The sequence below is a fragment of the Scatophagus argus genome, chromosome 1 (genome assembly GCF_020382885.2).
Source record: "Scatophagus argus isolate fScaArg1 chromosome 1, fScaArg1.pri, whole genome shotgun sequence".
NCBI classification, from domain to species: domain Eukaryota; kingdom Metazoa; phylum Chordata; class Actinopteri; family Scatophagidae; genus Scatophagus; species Scatophagus argus.
The window spans coordinates 7,790,663-7,809,833 of NC_058493.1; the positions used below are offsets into that span (position 1 = coordinate 7,790,663).

The following is a 19,171-nucleotide window of genomic DNA, read 5'->3' on the forward strand; positions in this document are numbered from 1 at the left end:
CCATGTTCTGCGTTATAGCCCAGTAATAAATCACTTTCTGTGAGGCAGCTTCAACTTTAAAACACACAGGGGCCATACAATCCTGTTTCCTAAAGGCCCCAAAGAAGCTCTGAAGGACCTGGCTGCTGTTGAAAGTGGAATGCTTTATGTGCTGGTCTTCACAGAACATTTAAGATCATGTCTGGAAAATTGTTTTAGCTGGTCCCAAGTTCAGTAGAAAATGCTTGTTTGTGCCCTGAGGCCAGCACCTCTGACCAAGTCCTGCAGAGATGTGGGGAAGTGACACCTCATTGTAGATTTTGGACCCCATTATACAGAGACAAGCGGCAACAAGACATACAAACATGACAACATATATCATCTTCAGTCAGCAGTGCATTTGAATTATTTCGTGTTTATTTTTAAATTGCCATTGCAATGCTTTCCTACAGTAACCTCTGAACCTTGAATAAGGTTTTATATACATTTAAACACATGCAATCTATCCCTGAAATGTTCAGAAACACTGCCTGCACGGGGCCATGCAAGAATGGGAGCAGGGATCAATATTCAAGGAAATCTGAACTGCAGCAGACGACAGACAAAAACAGCTCCTTGCCCTCTACATTCATGAAAATAATAACAGACGTCTTCGTTTGCATACATGTACATCTGACTTTGTCCCATCTTATTCGTCTACTGTTGAGTTTTATTGTTTTATTACTGCCGGGTGCCAGACTGTCCCTCTGCCCAGTCTATTCTGTCATTGCCATGATGTGTGAAAAGGCAGAAAACAGAAATGTTCTTGATTGTAGCTGCATATGTGATTAGTGATATCCCAGTGAATCAGAATCTGTGTGTTAAAGATGCTATAGATAATAGTGACTAGGCACGCACACTATGGGTGCTATAATTTAATGAGACCTGGTTTTCAGATTCACTAACGTTTTGCAAATGTTGCATCAGCCGAGCCTCGTATTTGCTCATTAGTTGAAAAATCACTTTGGGTAGGGGAAGACCAAAAGTTGGAGTAGTTTTGGTCAAATCCACTTTGAGTTCTTTCATTTCATATCACTTCAGTCCCAGTGGATGAAACCGAAAGGTGTCAGGAAGATGGAAGATGTACAACCAGACCTGATTCATTTGTTATACGAAGATAACATAGAAAAGGCGATTTCTTAAATCAAACAAGGAGGGATGGAGACTTTAGCTGTAAACTGAGAAGAGCCAGACCTGAAATGCTGCCAAACCCTCCACAGTTGGAGTGACAGATCTGTTCAGTGTATAACTGAAGTTACTGGTGGGGTTGAGCAGAATAATTTCTTTCTCATGGGTCTAAATAGTATAACTGGAACTGTTACATCTGTCACTAAAATCTTCCTTTTCTGGAGCCAGGCAAAGAAATGTTCCTCATTATTCTTGTGACCAGTTGTCTGGTGGGAACACAGGAAACTCAGAAACAAACGCCGCTTATTTTTAGAACTCCTACATGTTATTTTTTGGCACAGGACAATCTTATCAATCACTGCCAAAGCCAGAAACTAGAAAGACTGAGCTCAAAGGGGGTAGTGTCATTGGCTCTGTCACTCTGTTCTCACAAACTGTATTAGAGCAGATCATGAGGATGAGTATGTCAGATCAGGTGATTATCTGAGGAAATAGACAGTCAGTCAAGAAAATATTCTTATGCATTTTACGTGCAAGACAACATATGCAACATACTTACACAAGATGAAAGATTTTGTGAATTTTTCTTCCCCAGAATTTTTGTATGTCCATTTCTGTTTTGTGGCCAGAGACTTTTCACGAGAGAAAGAGGAAGTCTGTGTGAGTGTGTGTGTCTGTGAGTGTAAAAAATAAAAAAAACATGGGATATTTTATACACTGACCAGAGCAAACCCCAGAGTAACCCTAGCGGACTAATAATACAGCTCTCATCCATCACCAGGGACAACAACCAATTAGCACATTCCTCTTCCTCCTTTTTCTCATGTTCTTGGTTAACCCCTGAATAATTTTGGATCATTCATCAAAAAAAAAAATAAAAAAAACAGAAATCCTTTCATGATGCGGTATCTGCGTGTGTATGCACATGCATATGTGTCTTTGTGTGTGAGCAAGTGAAGGAATGTTTATTGTGGAGTGATTTTATTTTTCTGTGAGCCTACAGCATTGATGTTCTCACAGTCTAACACCCCATTCAGATTGACACAGTGACAGGTCATATGGGAACTGGTCAACACGTACCAACCAGCCCTCCTTCATGACCATCCAGCTGAACTGGGTTGAATGTGAGTTATAATAAACCTTATGTATGTAATAAAACTTATAGTAACTTTATCTGGTAGTTTTTTAATGTAATTCTGTGAAGTCTGTGGAATGGGTCCAGGTTGTATGGCTTCTCTTAACGCAAAATTTAAGGTTTATAATCAGAAACATCACTAAACAACAGTGTTTCAGCAGTTGTTTAGTCAGAGGACTTTGGATTACTGTGTAACGTGTAAATTCAACTGAACCAGGCATGCTGAAACCGTTACAATAATGCCTAAAAAATAAAATTGTTTCTAGCTTATTTTTCTTTCACTATTACACAGTTTTCATAAAAAATGAGTCTGGAAGGTCTCTGATTAGATTTTTTTTTTTATCAATACACAAACAGCTGGCAAGTATTAAAAACCTTACAAATGTTTGAAGCCTTCTTGCATTTGAGATGAATAAATTTCCCATTGAAAATGATACAGTGTTAAATAAATTAACTGATCGTTAAGTGGGTATGCTTTGGAGGTTTACCGATCTCCGAGTTCCGACTGAACTGTCAATTCAGCTTGTTAATGTGCAAAATTAGCTCTTCATGGAAAATGAACACAAACATACAAATCATACGTAAGCTTAAGTACATCATCTGTTAAGAAATCTGTCTTCTGTTTAAATATTGTTGAGCTTGTAAAAGTTCAAAATTCTACAAACTAAACTGCAATCTTTAGGAAATCCAATGTAATTCTGCAATTCTCATACAAACTGCTGTTTCCCTCTTCGTCACACCCAAGTTGAGCAGACCACATTAAAACCAGCTCGGGACCAGGCTCATGAAGCCAGATTAGAACGTGTGTTGATACCGACAACAAACACAGGTTTACCCCTAGTCCCTGTTTTGGGGACACCAGGGGTCAGCCAGCCAGTCAGCCAGTTAGTCAGTCCTGTGGCTTCCTGTATTCTCTTCCTGAGGCCACCCACAGCGCTGTGGCCCGGTCGACACTGTTCTGAGGAGGGTAGGATCACACCATCTGACCTTCTGCCTCTCTGAATTACACAGAAATCCCCTCTCTCACGCTGTCACAGCCTCACCTCTGTCTCTCCCTCTCTCACACACACGCATGCATGCACCCGCTCACACACACACACATACAGATGTATGAACACACCAGCATGTATACAATAAACATACACTCTAAGGAGGAATTTTGTGAAGTTATTTATTAATTATTAAGGTAATCATCACCTATGATGAGACTGATCATATGTTCTGTCTCTGTGTTATCCAGTATTTTGGTGAATTGTTTTTGCGGTAGTTTGGGCGCAGTGGAAAACTTTGAAGTGAGGCCAGGGGTGGGTCTCTGAAAGCGTGGGTATCAGTATGCAGCCGACTATGTGTATACCTTCGTGTGCACATATATGCGTTTGTCAGCCCATGACTAATGGTTTTTCAGCCAGATGACTGTAATGCCACATGGATACCTGAGCCAAACTTTTCCATAGTGAAGCTCAGTCCCTCCAGTCTCTGTGGTATGTACTAACAGACCGAGCTGCCAGGAGAGGGGGCCCGAGTGAGAACAGTCTAGGATAAAAACATGCCGCTGAACGTATCGCTGCAACGATAGCCTGCCACCAAAATAGCCTTACTACCAGTCCTCTTTCTCAGAATTCCCTGCAGGGCCACGGCAGCGATTTAGATGCTTCTTTCATAGTTTCAGTTCTGACTGCCAGTCTTATGCTCAGTTTGTTTCAGTCCTGCAATTACCATCCTCTTAAACTTTCCGCTGCTGTTTAAGCTCAGAGCACAGTTGTCAAACTTTGTTCATATATAGATGTATAAACGTTGTAATTTTGATTTGGGCATGTCACTCTGTGTTGGAAAGCTGTGCTGTGGATTTGCACCGTTAAAGATGTTTGTTTTTATGTGACAAAAATATGATGCTTCTGCTTTATATGACTTTAAACAGTGATATATGTGCCTTGTGCTCTCTTTTCTCTTTCCAGGACTCCATGGATGAGGCATGTGCAGAAGGGATTGGGGATGAACAGTACCGTTTAGAAGGTAGGCAGCTTACTCTTCATCATCTTCATCACTATTTCATTTCACTTGTTCCCCTTTGTTTTGATTTGAACGACAGTCCGCAAAAATAGTTTTTGCACTTGCCCTCCAGGTACTTGTGTGGTTCTTTTTTCCGTCGTTCATCCTTTCCCCTCTGCTCCACACCCGTACTCTAAGACCCAACAATGTGCTGATCAGGACCTCTTTACCTTGCCTCCCGCCTCTCTACTTCCTCCGTCTCTCATCTGCCCCTCCCCCACAGTGCGCTGCAAAGTGCCTTCATTCCTCCATGTTTTTTTCCCCCTGATGTGATGTGATCCTGGATTAAGAGCTCTGAGAGGAAAAAGTCCCTCCCTCCCATTTAAAGACAGGGTCGGACGTGAGGTGGAGGCTAAAATGAGGAATCGAAGGAAAGCAGCCCCGAATTTGGAAGCGAGACAGAATTAGATATAATAATAACTTTGATTTCAGCTCTGCTTCATTGTATAACAGACAATGTAGAGAGACATGCCATAACACAACTAATAAATGAGTATGAAAGTGTGAAAGTGAAAGAGAGCATGAAATGATTTTTAGTCAGTGGAATGAGTGTGGGTTGAGGTTGTCCTCCCTTCAAGATGAATGTTGCTCATTAGAACAGGCTGCTCTGTTCATTCTCAATGATTTAAAGGAGAAGGCCTAAATAATTTGCTACAATACAATATTCAATAGCTTAAGTATAATTTTTTCCATAATACAAATACTTTAATGTTTTATGTTCAAGTTTCTAAGTGAAACTGACAGCTAGCAAGGAAAGGCAAGTGTATCATATTTGTGGGTGGAGCAACTGAAGCGGGTTAAATGGGATGAGTAAAATTGATTGGAGGTGTTTTTCATGTCATACCAGCAGACCTCATTCTTTTGAAAATGGTCTCAGGGTTTGGTGATAGTTTATGGGCCAGACGTGGATGCATCCAAATTGTTTTCTCCTCCAGAGAAACTGTCAAGTGTTTAAAATTTCAGCTACTGTGTGAATGAGCTCTAATGAAAACAAGTTTTTTATCTAAGCAGTTCTTTATTTTGGAATGAATTTCACATACCATTCTATACCTTTTCAGGCACACCAAGAGTCACATAAAGACAGCTGTGGAGGATTTATGATGGTCCTCTGCATGAACTGCTTTTACTGTGATCAGATCCTTTGTACTTACACCTAACAAAGATGAGTTAAAAAAATGAGAGAGAAATCAGTGAAGTGAAAGATGATCACACAAAGACAACCACCACACATAAACTCCTTTTAAGGAAATAAAAGGAAACAATTTCAGAGGAGAGAAGAAGGGCTTGATGATGAAAGGATACTGCATATTGATACTGCAAACATGCATGAACAGTAGCGTGCAAGGGCTTTTTATTAAGTTCACATTTAACAAGAAAAGACTATCAGTCAAGAAGTAGCTAAACCACACCACTGGGTGATTCAATGTCTTGCTCATGAGTAGTTCAGTGGTAGCAGTGGAAGACGATCCCAAAATCAACTTAGCACCCAGTACCTAGCTGTATGAATTTATTGGCGGGACAGATGAGCGTAATACGGTAGCGTAGCTTAGCTGGTGAGCTCTCAGAGTGTGTGGCAGCTTTCCCAACCTGCGTCCGTTTCAGCTTGTGGATGTGAATTCTGGCACAGGCTTGGCTTGGAGGGTGCCCGCCTCGGCTGCCCTCGTCTTGCCCCTCAGACCTGACGTGTAGCCAATCCCCTGGCTCAGCTTCTCTCGTAAAGAGCCGGCTTATGTCTGTGGTGGAGGGGGGTTCAGAGGGGGAGGAGGGTGATAGCAGATTACTGTTACTCCTCCCGGCATTTCATTAGCTCCGAGATAAGCATCTCACCACCATATTGAGCCTGCTATGGAACAGATTTGCCCTTGCACACAATGTTCCCTTTGAGCACCTCAGATGATCAAACAGTGGGACCCCAAATGCTGCTCTTCTCCAAAAAGTTGGTAAAAGCTCCCTGGGATGATGCCTTTCATTTCTGGCATTTTCCCCTACCCAGGGATGAGACAGGTCTGCTTTGATCTGTTTTGGATCAGGAGGAAAGAAATTGGGCTGTTGTGTCTGCTACGTTGGCGAGCAAACAAACAGTGTTTCAGATTTGACTTGGCTTAATTAATTAGTGATTCTGTTTTACAGCCGGTCTGATCTTCTTCCAAAAGGTTTGCGAATGGGACTTCAAAGTGTGGCGGGAGGAGCGGGGAGCAGGGGAGAGGGTTGAGAGAGGGGTGTGGTCTGTGTGAGTTTATGGGTGTGTGCGCGGCCTGCAGAACTCTGATTGGATGGGGAGGGGACTGATGCTCAAAGCTAAATGACTGGAACTGAAACTTAACAAACCTGCGACTGAGGCCATTACCAGCTTACCAGCACAACTAGCTTGCTGTGAAAATACATTTAAATGCATGCGAGGATGAGAAAGGGGGGTCTGAGTAACTGTAACTCAGTGAGGCTCATAAACGAGCCAACATGCACACGCCCCATATCTCAGTTAGGTGTGTGTGTATCTGTGGTCTCATGTGTCAAATAAATGGTGGAAAGTAGAGAAGGATATCCAGTAGCATTACTCACCTGGGCCGAAATCCAACTCTGAAACTGAAACACTGGACCAAAAATACACCAGTCTTCACTGTGGCACATATAGTGAATTTATCTCTGTATGGCAGTTTTGATTAATTCAGTCACAATTAAAGACTGATTTCTTAATTGGATTATCATATTGAATTATATCAGATGTAATGCTTCCCTTATGAAGTCTCACCCAGCATTAATACATCCAGAGCATAGTACAGTGAAACAGTCACTTACTTCTATGCTATAGAAATGTTGTCAAGCAGTGCACATGTCCTCAGTTTAAGTCTGTATGACAGATTAGTACTCCCTCTGGACTGTCTGTCTGTATTGTATGTCTGGAAGGTAATGTCATCCCATGTAATGATGAGCTCTGCTACACTGAGCCAGGGGACTCAGGGGTTTTCTATAAGCCCTTTAATGTTCACTTGTTCTTAGTGATGCACCATTTTTATATCCAAATGTCACCTAATACTCATGTCATGTTTTAGACATGTTAATGTCTCGATTTTCATGTTTGACATCCCCTCTCAGTATGAACCCAGAGGAGTATATATGCTGTAGCTGTGAACTTAAAAACTATTACTAAATGTGTGACAGATGGGACATCTTTTGCCATTGGAGAATCACAGTTTGTCACAGTTTCAGTTTTCTTTTTGCAATGGACTGACACTTTGGATTTCAGTTCCTGTCTTGATATCATTGCTTTGGAAAGTAATCTTTAGTTTAATTAGAATGCCATCTCTCAAACTTGGTATAAATATGACCAACAAGTTGGTGGCGCTGTGTATTGTTGTACTTATGTAAAACACAGCAGTGCCTTAAAAATATTACATAATAAGACATACTAATGTATATGTTTATATTAACATAAAATTAATTTCAGAATACTGCAAGGAGTTTGCCTGTGCAGGTTCATTTCCAACCAGGAGCACTTGAATGTGTGACACATCTTAATTGCGAATGCCAAACTCGGAAGTAGGAGCTTACAAGCACTACTTGAAGGCAACAGCGTATCCTCAGGTTATGACTGCACCCAACGCTTCCATCCTCAGGCTTTCTCTTTTATCTTTGTGTGTGTGTCTGTGTGTCACTGCAGTGGCTTTACCCCCAGAGAAGACAGACAGCTGCTGTGTGGAGGAGAAGATGCAGGAGAGGGACAGCCAATCTCCCGCAGGGCCACAGAAACAGCTCCAGTTTGAAGTGAGTGTCAACACCGAACAGGACGTTTATTACTTCCCCTCTGGATGAAACTAGGCCAGTGGTGGGACACACAAATACACATTCACGCACACACATATATGCACATACGCGCGCACACACACACACCACATTCCCACACCACATACCCACACTGGATGATACTGATAGTTCAACGCTGTGCCGTTCCAGGAGTTGGAGTGTGCTGTGTCTGTGGAGGAGGATAACAGGCAGGAGTGGACCTTCACCCTCTATGACTTTGACAACAACGGCAAAGTCACCAGAGAGGTAATAATCTTCTGCTCTGAGCAGTGATCAGTCGGGAGGAATAAAGCTTATATGAATGAAACGTACATCAAATAAACATCACACAGTCGTAGTGTTAATACCTTTAAGTATTTATTTTACTTTGTTGCAAACCTTACCAAGTCAAAAGTGTTGTAGTGTTGTGTTGATTCTTTCAAACAGCATATTTAGTCAGCTTTATTGCATCTAAATTTTGCCTTATTATGGAATTACTGTGCCCCAGAAAATGAGAAGAAATCACAAGCCTCTAACCCAATCTCATGCCCAAAGTGACATCTGTGTGTTTCCACTCCTGCAAGGTACCTAGTGGCTTGTGTCTGCCTAGTACAGATCTGAGAAAACATCCAGAAAGGCCCGTGTTTTTTGAAAACAACTTGAAACAGTGCAAAGAGACTGGAGCTGTCCTCTGTGTGGTTGGCTGTGCAGTTTTTCTGGCATTGCCTGTGGCTCCATGGCTCATGAGACGTCAGGCGGCGGCTTGGAGGGGAAACGAAAAGCTTTCTTCTGCAACAATTTTTTTTAATCCCCTCACACAAATAAAAAACAGAAGGAAACCAAAAATGACACAGGATGCTTTTATTTTATTTCTTTTTTCTTTCAATTTTTTTTTTCTTTTTGTGTTTATGTCTGAAACCAGTATGTGAAACCGGTCCCTGAAGAATTCATAATAGGCCTTTATGAGTCAGAGTATAGTGAGTGAAAATCATGCTGTTGAAGTTTTTTTGTGGCTTAAATTCTCAGCACTTCTGTCTCAGGAGCTCTATGGTGAAGCGGTGTTACCTCTATAAAGTAAAACGCTAACAAGATGCCGTCTTAGTACATTTTACATTCGTACCAGGTGAAATTCTTTGTGGACAATTAGAATTTGGTTTGCTATGAAATAAGCCAGCACAGTTGCTATCACTCAAGAGGGAGTCATTAGCTCAGTATGGTGCACAAAACCACTCGACAATGCAAAATATAGCTTCTAAACAGCCACAGCAGACAACTTTATTTTATATGCAAATTAAGCAGTTACCTCACTCTGAGTTTTTAATCTGTTCATTTTTTCGTCTTTGCATGCTTGGATGTACGCAGGTGTAGCGCAAGGTTCTCTACTCTGAATGTGGATTTAGGTTGATGTATATATGCTTTTGTGCATTTGTTAGCGAGTGTACACAGGCGTTGCTTCCCATGCACATGTGATTTTAAGAGAAATTGAGGGCTTTAATAGAGACAGTGTGGAGCTCACACAGCTGTAACACAACTCATATTGGGCCTGACATCCCAGTCAGACTCTGCTGCTGCTGCCAAGACGTTCCTTTTCATGAATTTATAACCTGCCTTTACACCACGTCTGATCGCTTGGAAAGCTGAACTAAAACAACTGACATCAGTGCGTTTCTGTCTTCATCGTTGTCTGAGTCACTTCTTTAAATTCCTAGCTAGCATGAAGTTTGTGATGCAGAGTTTTAAAGCATAAAGCTACAGAATACTGAATTCCAGCAGTATAGTCATAAGAATAGTCTCCTCTGTTCCTTTTTTCTTGTTGTCAAGTATTTGCTTAGGAAATCAATCTCTGCACCACCATCCCCAATTATCTACAAGAATCTTTTTATATTTTGTTATGAAATTCTCATCTCTCTAACGTAAAAGCTGTGTTAACAAAAAGGCCATATTAAACTCACCTCCACTTTCCATGTCCTGCAGGATATCACCAGCCTGCTCCACACCATCTATGAGGTTGTGGACGCCTCCGTCAACCATTCTCCCAGCAGCAGCAAGACATTGCGGGTGAAGCTCTCAGTGGCTCCCGACTCTAGCCAGCGGTGGAGGAGCTGCACGCAGGGTGCAGCAGGTAAAGATTGCATTTACGCAGCGGGTGTGGGCGGAGAAGGAGAGAGGGCATTTTGGGGTCCCCCCCTTGAGTTGCCTGCTGTCAGCTCACCCAGAGATGTATTTGTTGTCATGCAGAAAGGCGTCTGCTTCAGGCCTGTCAAAGCTTTGTTCCTCGCAGTCTCAGCGTCGCTCTATCTCTCCCACTCAATGGGGTTCATTTTTAATGATGGAGGGAGTGACAGAGCTATGAGAGGGCCCCCCTCCCTCAGCACCTTCAAATACTCTGAAAGAAACCTTAAGAGATGTGCCGAGTCCTTTTGATAACCACAGCCGTTTTTCTTTTTTCTAAAGTTCCCCTTTTCCCTTCTTCTCCCCCTCTCTTCCTCCCCCCCTTCTCAGAGCTGCGGGAAAATATAGCTTGCGTTCAACTTAACTTTTCTCACTGACGACTTGGTAAACAAGTATTCAGGGAAAAATATCTCAAAAAGTATATATTCCTGTGTGTTTGTGTCCTATTGTTTTGGCTATAAATATCCATCAAGAGATTCAAACAAAGCCAGCTTTGAAAATGAAGGCTGGTTGCCTTCATGCTAATTTGAAACTGCATCAGATCTCGCGTCCTTAATAAACTATTTCTGAAGTCTGCATGTTTTTTTTTTTTTATTTCATTCCATGCCTTATAAGAAGCTGGGAGTTGAAAATAGAATAAATGAAGCATTGTTGTTTTCCTTTTCTATAGATCTTCAAAGTAAAACCCCCAAAACAAAGGTTGCTTTCTTCTGAGGCTTGTGTGACTGTTGTCGCGTGTGTGTGTGTGTGTGTGTGTGTGTGTGTGTGTGTGTGTGTGTGTAGAGCTCTCTTTGATAATAGCCTCCTGTCTTTCACACATACACAGACATGTCCCACCCCAGAGAGAAAAATGACAAGTGCATAGAGGACCCCAAGAGTGCAGACAAGAAGACTCGAGCACTCCTAAGGTAAACCCACCTCCCCTGCACACTCTCTGTTGTTGAAGCTTGTGATGTTTACAAGAAGAAGAAGAAGAAGACGACTGAAGTTTATTATTATTAGCATATTTTTTATTATCACTGATTATAACATCCAACATTTTGAAAGAGAAAACTAGAAACTTGTGGTTGAGGAAGGATTCACACTTGGGAGCTGCAGTCATCCTTTACTCTTTTAATTAGTTTTGATCAAATATACCTACACTGTAGTAAAGAGGAGTTAACAGTGGTGCAGAGAGTCAGCCCTCTCGCTGCACTGTTCAAATAGTCCCAATTGAGGTTTAAACCTGTCATTTTCCAGTCACAATCTCACTTCTCTAACAATTACTCTGCTGCCGCTACCCGATCATAAGGAACACTTGTTTTACTTTCTCCAAACACTACCATACTGAACCTCTCTGGTCCAAACTGCTACCTAATGAGAGGTGTCGCTTGTGTCCGCAGGCGCCACCACAGTGACCACCACACCCAGCCGGGCTGCCAGCGCCACTGTGTGGATGAGAACCTGGAACGCAGGAACCACTATTTGGATCTGGCAGGCATCGAAAACTACACTTCCCGCTTTGGAGCCGGTGAGTGGACCGGGGCCAGGGGTGTAAAAGGGGAGAGGTGGAGGGGGGGGAAACGCAGACTGTGGCCTTTTGAAGCTGCGTCCAGGGGCCCTCATTACTGTGGCACCTGCTTGGAGCCATTAGGTAGAACTACCAGCCCACTACGCTCCTCGCCAGTACAAACATCTGGGCTCAGGCAAGCACAATACATCATGTGTTCAAGGCTAAAGCCATCAACAGAATGGGCTGTTATGATGTGAAATATTAGGTCCAATAAGGAGCAGCCTTGATCTGATGGTCAGTGATGACATGTGATTATTTTAATGTTGGCCCTGTTAGGAAAGTGCTAACAGAGATCTGCTCTATGTCACTTTGTGTTAGGGTTATCTGTATGAAGAAAGAACCTGAAGTAAAACTGCCAGAATTTTATCGAAGAGCCATTTAGCTGTTGGCACTATAATTTCCACATAATGGGTTATTTTTCTTCCTTTATTCCAGGACTAGTCTGGTGATGCTGCTGCTTTCCCAGTTATAATAAATTTGTGTGTCTGTCTCGCTCACAGCCCCTGCCACAGAGACGCCGAAGGCCGAGCCTCAGACCCGGTCGTCCAACCAGACTCGCTCTCGCTCCCATGAACCAGAAAATGGCCAATCGCATTCTCACCACCGCCGCTTGCAGACTGTCCTGGACAGCGTTGCTGCAGACAGCCTCCACCCCACACCCCGTACACGAGGCCAGGACTCAGGGAAGCATGCCCTCCGTTCTCCAAAGACCCACAGCCGCACACCTCCCGCGCAGATCAATGGCAGGGTGATGAGAAGCCGAGGTGTCCCTCCTCCCCCGGCGCTACCCAGCCAGACCCCCCCTCACCAGTCCACAGCCCCCTACCGCAAACACAAGCAGAGGTCCAAAGAGAGCCAAGGCTACAGGGCTTTAGGCTCTCTGGCAGCACCAGGACCGGTGGTGGAGAAAGAGCATGTGAGGGAGCTGCCCAGTGTCCTGCTGTATGAAGGGGGGCTGGCACAAGTGGTGCAGCGGCATGAGCATCACCACCACCATGAACACCATCACCACTACCACCACTTTTACCAGTCCTGAATTTCCACTTTGCCTGGGAAGACTCCGATAGCCCCAGAAAACCCAGCCATGCCAGCAGACACTGACTACAGAGAGCGGTCAAATGCTGACCTACCTTACATTGTGTAACACTGCAGTGGCTTTGTAGTGGACATAGGACATGGGTGGAAGAGGGATGTCTCAGTATTCTTATTTATCAGTGTTATAAAGGTTGGTCAGACACACAAAAGCTTGAGTGTGCAGCAGGATAATGATTCAGGACTACAGCAAGACTAGAACTTAAGATCATGGCTGGGGCTGGAGGGACAACCCAGAAGTTTCTTTCCCCCAGATCCTGTTATCCTCTACCTGATGAACTGTATGACTCTAAACCAGTACCACAATCTTTCCAGACCACTAAGCCAAAAGGTTTGTAAGGAGAAGTAGGAACAAGAGGAAGAAAGACTGTGATGTAAAGATGAAAATATATGAAGGAATATAAGTGATAGGAGAGCAGGGCATAGTGTGTATATATATGTGTGTGTGTGTGTGTGTGTGTGTGTGTGTGAGCGCGTGTGTGCGAGTGTCACGACACTGAAAACCACTTGAAGTGCGCTCATGGGTGCGTGAGTATTTAAAGCAGGCTGTGAGGCAGATTTTTGAAGATGAAAATGAAGATTCTGATTCAAGCACGCAATACCTTGTAAGCAAATATAGGAAAGAAGATGTTGAAAAGTAAAAAAGTAACAAGAACAGAGATCCCAAATCAGCTGCTACCTCTAATTTTGCTCTAAATGTTGTAGTGGTTACTTTGACTAAGCATTCAGAGGTTATTTTCAAATTACTTCGAAACTTTTTTGAAAGAAAAGAAATCTCAAAATCTGCAGTACTGAAGTGTTGAAAAGGTCCTTACTTTTATTAACTAACATTTACTGTACATAAGGTATATATTGTTATCAATTTTATAAGCTTTATTGATAATGTGATATCTTTGTATTCACTATCTGAAGCTTTTGTTTGTCTTTCTTCACAGACGCATTTTATAAGACCAGTAGGAGCCTCATTTTGATTAGACAAAGTACGACTGTATTACTCACTCAGTGTCATGCACTCTCTTATTCTCCCTGTTTCATCTGTCTTACCGCTTGATTAGATAACCTGACTAATATCCCAACTCTCAACAGTGCTGTTCAGCAGCTCGACCTCACATCACTCACAAGCATTTATATGCTTGGCTGCCCCAAGTACTGATTCCAGGAAAACATTAGAAAACAAAATTATTTGTAAGATACACGACTGGCATGTAGAATACATATCAAAGCAATTTACTGAAGTCTGTTTCATAAGAAACTTATCTTTTCAGCGTACAAAAATCCGCACGTATTTTTGAAAATGCAACTGAAATCCTGCTTCATTCAGCCACTTTGAAGTTGGTGTATTCATTCATCAGTGTGGACTTTGACCCTTAAGTAGAGTATTTTGGACAGTTATTTATGCTGGGAAATGTTTTGCTGAGCATGCATGTCGTTTTTCACCACCGCCCTACTTCAGATCTGCTGTTTACTTTTTGGAATTTGCTTTTCTGCTAGCATTCTACTTAACTCATAGCTGTGCCATCCAGGCCGCGGCCTGGTCTAGGTTCACGCTCCCTCTGTTTCCATGGCAGCTCCCTGTCCCCCAGCTGTCAGCAGGTCTTTCACCATGCTGCCATGTGGCCTCAGAGCTCAGCCAATAAGTCTGTATTTGTGGTGCAGTGGGGCGAGGGCCCTTTCAGCTGTCCCATTCCTCTGGTACGGGATAACACTGGGACCAGCCCACAGTCTCCACTAGACCTATAACTCACTGCTGATCTCCTGCCAGCACCAGGGACTGACTGTTCATCCTGATCCATGATGCTCAACAGGCTCTGCTGTAAACATGCACTGTATGTCAAGAGCTGAATGACACTGACATGCGAGGCAGTAAACTGAGAGCTGCTAATGAAAGACTACTGGTCACCTTGTTGGTCCTTGGTGAGCACATGTTCTTTTCAGCCCTTGCCAGCATCATGTTTATAAAGAATCATGCATCCAGTCTTTTGTTATGGTTTAAAAGCAGCCCTCTTCATACAGAGACAATGGGCGCCACCAGTGTTCAAACTATATCCACCATGTTTGGTTGTTCAGTCTTCCGTAAGCATGTGTACGTGTTTGCAATGAGCAGCCTTGCCCTGAGCCCTGTGGTGTCCTCTCACAGTTGCAGGCAGTCGTTTAGCAGAGGCACCAGTCAGACGGGTCATCTCATGGGACATGGTGGTAGAAATGGCGTCATTCTCCCAAGGGGGATCACAGCTGTGCTCCATCCCTCAGCTTCGTCACCTCATGCTGCTTTTCCTGGACAACAGGTCCTTGCTGCTGGAGCCCCCATAACACTATAACTTCTTTGTCAGTGGTTTCCCCTCACCCAAAACAGTGATACTAGTGTGACGCTCCAAACATAAGTAGTGTGGAAATGTTGGTCTGGTTTTGCGAACTGACAGGCGACTGTTCGTCCTGCAGGGTGGTCCGATTTGACACGGTGAGCGAGAGCTTCTGAAGGAATTTGGGTGAAAAGGCTTGGACAGACCCACAGCCAGGTTGCAATTTTTAAACTTCTTTTACAAGGAGAGAGTTTTACTGAACAGAATGACTTCCACTTTTTTTAATGCCCTTCTTCACATCCATACCCGTATTCTTACCAGAAAGCTGTTGATGCTTCATACTTCAAAGCAGCATGGAGCACCTGTGGTTGCGGTTTCCTTGCTTAAGAGCACCTCTATAGTATTTGCTGAGAGTTGGGAAAGCAGTGTTTTCCTCAGTTTTGTCACACAGACTTTACCAGATGCTCTCGGAAATAAACTTAAAATAACAGTATGAAGGTCTTTAGCTATCCATGTAAATCTACCAGACTGAACAAATGTCAATTTACAATGGCCTTTCAGCAAATCAAAACGGTTCAAATCATGTACAAACTTCTCTACATTTATGATCCTCTGTCCTGTTGTATAGAATCTCGAGTGTCCAGAGCCACTCCTCCATCTTAACACACAATGTATTGCACCACTAATTTGCTTTGTTAGATTCATGTATTGACGTTTTGAAAAATCAGATGTATATAGTGGACTGCAAAAAGGATAAACCAGCATCATGTAGAAACATTATATGGCTTATTTATAATTAAATGACTGTCAAGCTATCTCACTTGCCTACTGTCAGCTAATATCCACGCCAGTCCTACCTACTTAGCAGAGAGGAATAATTATCTGTCAACAACACAAGCTGTTTCTCAGTCTCCACACACAGACACACTTTCACTTGGTGTTTGTTATAAAAGAAAGTTCTTTAGCACTAGCTGTTTTCCCCCCTCTTCCCCTAATGTTTTTCATGACTTGGTTTAGTTTATATAGATTGTATTTGATTAATTGCTTTATTTATTTGATAGCAGATCTGTGCCAAGGGATTATACCCTTTTATTAAAGTATGAACCTGTTCCTTATAAACACATGGACTTCTGGGGTCATTTTATTTTATTACCGTGAGTCATGCATATCACTGTTTTTTGATTTGCAAAAGTACATGTGTGTTTGAGTTGAAAAAACATAAAACTTAGAATAAACAAACACTTAATGCTAAAACATAACATTTGAATTGCACTGAAGAAGAGAAAAAACATCTGCTGCCAGATTTTTCATTTTTGAAAATCCACTCAGTGGCATTCTTGCAGAGAGTTACTTGTAGATGAGAGGTTTGATGCCAGTCAGACTTGATCATGGTATAGATCCTCTCAACTAACTCTCAGCAAGAAAACAAATAAACGAATCCTCCAAAATGTTAAACTCTTCCTCTACTAAAATGTAAAATTCTGTCAAACAGCAAGGGTTAAATTTACAACCAAAGGCACAAACTTGTGGTTCATGAAGTCAAGACCTTAACTTGCAATCTTTTCTATTTTTGATTTATACAAGTTCAAATATATAGGTTCAGCCATCAATCTGTAACCATATTTATCATGTGCAGAGTTCACCAACCAACATTCTCAAACTACAGCATATTCACATCGACACTGAACCTCTATTTCACCTAACTGCACAGACACAGGGAGAACATGCACACAGAGAAGCCCCAATGGCCATACATGGTCTTTGGGATCACAACAAGATAACACTGGATTTGGCTAAGAGAGGGCCTGTTCTGTCTCTTACAACATATTTACTGCTTCCTGGTGTACCGTTTTAAAACCAGAAGAAATTCTAATGTCATTTATCACTGAAAAGATTTTTATCTCCAATGCTGATCAAGTTTCTCATGCATTTTTTCCCTTATCTGTTTTAATTTATAATTTCCAAGAAGTCAGCTGGATTGACGTGAAGGGCATGTGGAAGTAGTGGCGTCACAGAGGGTTCCCAAATCTGGCTGACCACAGCTGCTCGGCACACCACACTCTCTACATGCACACACACTTTCATCTGCAGCTTAGCAGCTTATCTCTGGTTGGGGCAACCGCAGAGAGCCTGCCTCTTGGCAATGTGATACACCTTCCTCTCACGAACCGAATACAGCTATTTGTCTAAGCGAGGCAGTCTAACCTGCAGAACTTGTATCATCATTACAAATGGTTTCTATCCTAACATAGCCTTCCCATGTTATCATTGCTGCCGTTGAGCCCATTTGAGGTGTCAAAAGCATCAGATGTTCATATTTCACATTCTACAGGAGGAAGACAAGTTAGAACAGCAGTCCTAATCTGACATATCAACAAGAAGAAACTTTGAGATAAAAATTCTCAAACCTCAAACAGTAATTAGTTACCCTCTTTATGACATGTTTTCTCGCTGAATCACAGATTATGACATATGCATATTGAACTGGTGACACGTGGTTTTATTGTTGTATGAAATGCAGATTGTGCACTACAAACCTGGGATTGTCTTTGTCCTCTGCAGTGATCTTTGAAATGTTCAAAAACTTTCTTTCCTTGCATCTTCATTGCAAGACTTAGATGCTATATAGCCAAAGGGGCCTATTCCTACTGTATCCTCCTCTGTAGCCTGGCATAAGACTTCTTCTTTGACATTTTCTTCATTTTTATACTTTGACTTTGATCTGCACTCCTTTCAACTCTTCACATACAGTATGTTGGTAATAGCCTTGGTGTTCATGGAGATTTTCTTCTCCAGTGCAGAGTAACGGTTGGATAATGCATTCACGCCTTTTGAAATGACAGCACTGGAGACAGTGCCCTTCTTCTCATCTATAAACCTGTCTCTGCTGTTCAATCTCTTTGGTTTGGGACTCTTCATAAGTGTGGCAGGTAAGAGAGTGAGGGGTGCAGAACATGTTTTACAAGTTCATGGTAAAGTTTGCTCTGAAGTTGTGAAGAAATGTACCATACATGTCTAGGCTTGCTTTCTACATTACATTTTAACCACTACTTGATTACTGTTTTTTAACGTTATACTACTGTACATAAATGGTTTTCTTCACACTATATCAGTCATTTTTTTTTTCTGGAAGTACAGCAGACCTTAATCTCCCCAGTCTAGGCTCCTGTAAGTGAGTACATACATTTTTCATCATTTTTGGGACATTACACAGACTACCATTCATTTCCTGGAGGCTTAACCACCACCTAACCATAACAATAAACATTACCTGCCAAACCCTAACCCTTACCTTAACCTAACCCTAACCTCAGCCTAACCTTAAAGCAAGTCTTCACCCTAATATTTAATGATTTATGTTGTGGAGATCTGCGTTTTGTCTCTGCCCCATAAGACAGATCCTCACAATGTGACGGTGTAAACAGATTTTTCTCCCCCACAGCTACGGGAATACGCATACACACACACACACACACACACACACAATACTGGCAGATAAGCTTGCTTATCATGTGGTAGCCACAAAGCGTATCAGGTAAGAACTGCAGCTGCATAAAAAGTGTAACCCTAGCATACTGTAGCATAACCTTACTAAAAGTAGAGAGGATCAGTCCCTCACCAGATAACACCAAAATCTGAAATCATATTGTATGAAATGCACAAATGTGCAAAAATGTCAAGCAGTCACTGTATTCAGCCTCTTCTGTACTACTACTGACTGGCGAAAGTGCATTTATTCAGGTAATGTACTTAAGTGCATTTTCGGGGATCTTGTACTGTGGTTGTCCATCCAGTACGCATTTAGGAACAGCTGCCTCCATTCTTCCTCACTCTCACTCCACTGCTGACTCTCCTCCACATGTTGTGTTTGGTTTAGTTATAGTTCTGATCTTTATTTTATACTATACAACACTGCACTTTCACACATCCACTCAGCAGATCATC

At 42.3% G+C, this 19,171-nt stretch overlaps 1 protein-coding gene across 1 annotated transcript in view; it reads left to right on the forward strand.

The window, feature by feature from the left end:
- nkd1 (NKD inhibitor of WNT signaling pathway 1) overlaps positions 1-16,347 on the forward strand; it is a 30,505-nt gene extending 14,158 nt beyond the window's left edge. Inside the window, exons 4-10 of the mRNA XM_046414606.1 lie at positions 4,237-4,294; positions 7,989-8,092; positions 8,282-8,377; positions 10,085-10,232; positions 11,109-11,190; positions 11,665-11,792; positions 12,335-16,347. Of these exons, the coding sequence (XP_046270562.1) occupies positions 4,237-4,294; positions 7,989-8,092; positions 8,282-8,377; positions 10,085-10,232; positions 11,109-11,190; positions 11,665-11,792; positions 12,335-12,870 (1,152 nt within the window). The 3' untranslated portion in view covers positions 12,871-16,347. The remainder of the gene's footprint in view (positions 1-4,236; positions 4,295-7,988; positions 8,093-8,281; positions 8,378-10,084; positions 10,233-11,108; positions 11,191-11,664; positions 11,793-12,334) is intronic.
- Positions 16,348-19,171: the final 2,824 nt, after the last annotated feature.